Raw genomic sequence first — 4,497 nt, 5'->3', positions numbered from 1 at the left:
CACATTCCTTGTGATCCCTTACATACATCATTCCTTACTGCACATACCCTCCTCCAACAATATTCCACGTTACTCCTTTCCCTTGATGTTCCATGGTTCCTCATTCAAACAATACTCTCAGGAGTTTACTAAATTATATTGAACTCCTCCACTACATTCTACCTACGTTCAGACTACCTTTGAACACAAAGATAACTGTTACAACAGCCTGCTGCACTCTATCAGTCTACATATCCAGCAATGCATCAGTACTTTGGGAGACTCAGTGTTGCATGTGAAGCAACAACATTCATCAGAGGAGGCGTGACAAAGCTCCACCCCTCACCTGACTCACCTGAGACAAACCAGGAAACAGTTTGTCTTTCTCCCTCACTAAAGAGAGACACGCAGACTGAAAACAATGATCAGATTCACCTTCAGAACAAACTAATAACTTCATCTGAGTGAGTTCAGCTACAGGAGAGAAAAGAGGAAAACAACACTGCTGCTTCAACCTGCTGACGCTCCACACACTGAATGTGAGTTTGACTAAAAACAGTGAAGTTAGTAGAGGAGGGAGGGGAGCCATGACTGATGTACTTTGTGTTTTCAGCTTCACTCGGAGACAAAATGGCTTCCAGAATAGAGGAGGATCTCTGCTGTCCAGTCTGTCATGAAGTCTATAGAGATCCTGTTATTCTGTCATGTAGCCACAGCTTCTGTAAAGACTGTCTGAAGAGCTGGTGGAGAGAGAAACCAACTCAGGAGTGTCCAGTTTGTAATAGAATATCTTCTAGGAAACATCCACCTTTTAACCTGGTGTTAAAGAACCTGTGTGAGAGTTTCTTACTGGAGAGAGATCAGAGAGCTTCAGAGCCTCTCTGCAGTCTGCACTCTGAGAAACTCAAACTCTTCTGTATGGACCATCAGCAGCCAGTGTGTGTCGTCTGCAGAGATTCAGAAAAATACAGCGACCACAGATTCAGACCCATCGATGAAGCTGCTCGACAACACAAGAAGAACCTTCAGGACACTCTGGAGCCCTTAAAGGAGAAGTTAAAGGTTTTTGAAGAAGCTAAAGTGAAGTCTGATCAAACAGCAGAACACATGAAGGTCCAGGCCCGACGCACAGAGATGCAGATTAAGGAGCAGTTTAAGAAGCTTCACCAGTTTCTAGATAAGGAAGCGGAGACCAGGATGGCTGCACTGAGGGAGGAAGAGGAGCAGAAGAGTCGGATGATGAAGGAGAAGATGGAGGCTCTGAGCAGAGAGATAGCAGCTCTTTCAGATACAGTCAGAGCCACCGAGGACGAGCTGAGAGCTGAAGACGTCTCATTCCTGAACAACTACAAGGCTGCAGTGGAAAGAGTCCAGCAGCGCCCCCTGCTGGAGTATCCACAGCTGCTCTCAGGAGCTCTGATAGACGAGGCCAAACACCTGGGCAACCTGACCTTCAACATCTGGAACAAGATGAAGGACATGGTCTCCTACACTCCTGTGATTCTGGACCCAAACACTGCTCATCCAAACCTCATCCTGTCTGAAGATCTGACCAGTGTGAGACGAGGAGAGAGACAGCAGCTTCCTGATAATCCACAGAGGTTTGATAACTACTGGTCTGTTCTGGGCTCCGAGGGATTTAACTCAGGGACTCACAGCTGGGATGTCCAGGTTGGATACAGTACAGTCTGGAGACTGGGTGTGTTAGCAGAGTCTGCCCAGAGGAAGGGAGACATACAGTCTGGATTATGGAGAATGGGGTTCAATGAAGGTAAATACTCAGCACGGTCACTACCAGGTCCATCCACTGTTCTCAACGTGCAGAAGAAGTTCCAGAGGATCAGAGTGAATATGGACTGGAACAGAGGAAAGCTGTCGTTCTCTGATCCTGATACTAACGCACACATACACACCTACACACACACTTTCACTGAGAGGATGTTTCCATTCATTATCAGTGCTGATAAACTGAATATATTACCAATGAAGGTCTGTGTGAGAGTGGAACAGAGCAGTAAGAAATAAAGATCATAAATATATTCATGATGTTCATGTTTTAAAGCCTTAAAGCTGCACCTGTCCTCCTGATGTCTCATTCTTCTAAATATATCTTTACTATTTCAGTTATTCTTTTATTATTGTTTTTGTTGTTATTTAGTTTGACAATCAGCTGTTTGTTTCTATTCTCTACCTTTTCATATATAAATATATCACTTAGGTCCTCATGTTGTGCTTTGTTTAGCCGTTCTAGTCCTCGACAGCCGAGACCAGAGGCTTCAAGTTGTCATCTTGTTTTCATGATGTTCGTCCGCTCCATTCTCATCAATGTGATGTATGAGGGACGTCTGGAGGGAACTTCTTTAACTCTGACACAAACATCCACTTGGACTCAAGGATGAACTTATTTTTATCGATACTGTGTCATTTAAAACTTGAGTTCAGTGTGCTTTGTAACACAAAGGCAGTAAAACTGCCTTTGTGTTACAAAGCACACTGTGTATAATCCATCGGGTTTAATTGTTGGAATGCTGCTTCAGCATTCCAAGTATTGTTCAAATCTTTATACTTTTTTTCTTATTCTATTTCTTCCGTACAGTTTTTGCAACTCTTCTCCTTCCACATTTTTTAAGCTACAGAAACCATTCAAATATCAAAATGTTCAGCTCTTTTAGGAGAGGTGTGCAATGTCTCTTCATATTTGTAATCTTTAAACTTTTTGAATTATTAAGCTTTTTGCAACTTTTCTTTGAATGGGATGTCTATGGAGAACATTTTCAAATCCTCTTAAACTTTTTCAAATTTCAAATCCTTCTACTTCCTCATACTTTCAGCTACAGACACCATTTCAACTTTCAAATGTTGAGAAAACTTTTTGATATCTTTTACACTTTTTGAACTCTCTCATTTTAACTTTAGATTTTTTCAGTCCTTTTCTGACTTTATAATGGGTGTGTATTGCGCAGCTTAGAGTGCGTGATGTCACCGCTAGAGTGAAGAGCAGCTTGAGATTCTTGTGAAAAATATTTGTCTTTTGCCACCGAGTCCACAATTTTCACTCTTCATGCATAATTTATGGATGTAGAAGTAGCTAATCTTGTCCTTGTCGTAGACAAATGACTGTGGAATCCCACAGATTTACACATTTGGCACAGAAGCCTTTAATTGAGAGGAAAACCAACTTTCTGCTCCATAGAGACCAATGTTAAATCTTACTTCAAAAAAATCTTGCACAGAGCACGGTACCCCATTTCTAGATCGCCAGTGAAGCCACATTTTCTAACTGAAATGCGTGTGATGAAGCCTGTCATTTAACCTCTGTTTATGTGTGTCAAACATTATGATTATGTCTCTTCTCCCCCACCCAGCCCCACCATTTCAAAATAAAAGCCCCACAGACTGAATTCTAACTGGAATGCTTGTGATGAAGTAATTTAATAACCTCTGTTTGTGTGTTTCATACATTCAGATTCTGTCTCCTCTCTTCCTCTCTCTCCCACCCAGCCCCACCCTTTCAAAATGAAAGCCCCATGGATTAACTGTATTTAAACATTAAGCTCAAAATTTGGCTTTTTTGTTGAAATAATTAATGCTCTTACTAATACTGCGATAACTACTACTACTGCTGCTAATATTTATAGTATTACTACTAGGGCTGCAACAACGAATCGATAAAATTGATAAAATTCGATTATTGAAAGAGTTGGCAACGAATTTCATTATCGATTCGTTGTGTCGCGTGACTATTACGCCACTCAAGTCGGGGAGATGTTTGAGTATAAAAAAAAAAGTTGTTGAACGCGGAGCAGAGCAGAGCGGAGCTAACAATGACAGATATCCCATGTTGGCCAGGCTAGCCAAGTCTTACCTATGTATCCCTGCCACATCAACACCATCTGAGCTGCTGTTTTCTGCAGCAGGAAACATAGCCTCCAAGAAAAGAGCGAGCCTGAGCCAGGAGCATGTGGACATGCTCACATTTTTGCATTGCAATGCAAAGTGTCTGAACAAAGGGAGTGAGAGAGAGTGAGTGTGTGTGTGTAGTGTAGAGAACAAGTTCTGACGTTTTTATAAATGATTTATTGTTCTGACAGCTCAGGTTCCCTTTAAACAAAAATATACATCTTTTTGTGCACTTTATTTTAAAAAGCCTATATATTTGGCAGATGTAAAGCATACATGTGTATGTTTTTTGTGTTAGTCCATTTTTTTATTTTTTATTATTACTTATTACTTTATTATTACAGCTCAGGGATGTTTAAGGATCAACCTGTTTGTGCACTTTCTGAAGATGTTTTGCACTGTGAATTTGCACCGTTCTGTTTTTGAATAAAGGGTTGGAAATTAATGCTTTTTTGTTTTTTTATCCGATTCATCGATTAATCGAAAAAAGAATCGCCAGATTAATCGATTATTAAAGTAATTGTTAGTTGCAGCCCTAATTACTACTACTACTACTACTACTTCTACTACAACTTTTGCTGTTGCTACTATTACTACTACCACTACTGCTATTACTAC

At 40.7% G+C, this 4,497-nt stretch overlaps 1 protein-coding gene across 1 annotated transcript; it reads left to right on the top strand.

Annotated features, from left to right (window-relative positions):
- Positions 1-609: 609 nt before the first annotated feature.
- Positions 610-2,232, top strand: LOC142942131 (zinc-binding protein A33-like). Its single transcript, XM_076084333.1, has one exon. It carries the CDS (start codon positions 610-612, stop codon positions 2,002-2,004), a length of 1,395 nt encoding a protein of 464 aa, XP_075940448.1. The 3' UTR covers positions 2,005-2,232.
- The last annotated feature ends 2,265 nt before the right edge of the window (positions 2,233-4,497 follow it).

This window comes from Anarhichas minor, unplaced genomic scaffold (genome assembly GCF_050575085.1).
Source record: "Anarhichas minor isolate MPS153535 unplaced genomic scaffold, ASM5057508v1 ptg000136l, whole genome shotgun sequence".
Taxonomy (NCBI): domain Eukaryota; kingdom Metazoa; phylum Chordata; class Actinopteri; order Perciformes; family Anarhichadidae; genus Anarhichas; species Anarhichas minor.
The sequence above is the reverse complement of the archived record's forward strand: the minus strand, read 5'-3'. Positions and strand labels throughout refer to the sequence as shown.

Bases quoted from the DNA above. Each gene is read 5' to 3' on its own strand.
- LOC142942131 (XM_076084333.1), top strand. From the start codon at position 610: ATGGCTTCCAGAATAGAGGAGGATCTCTGCTGTCCAGTCTGTCATGAA.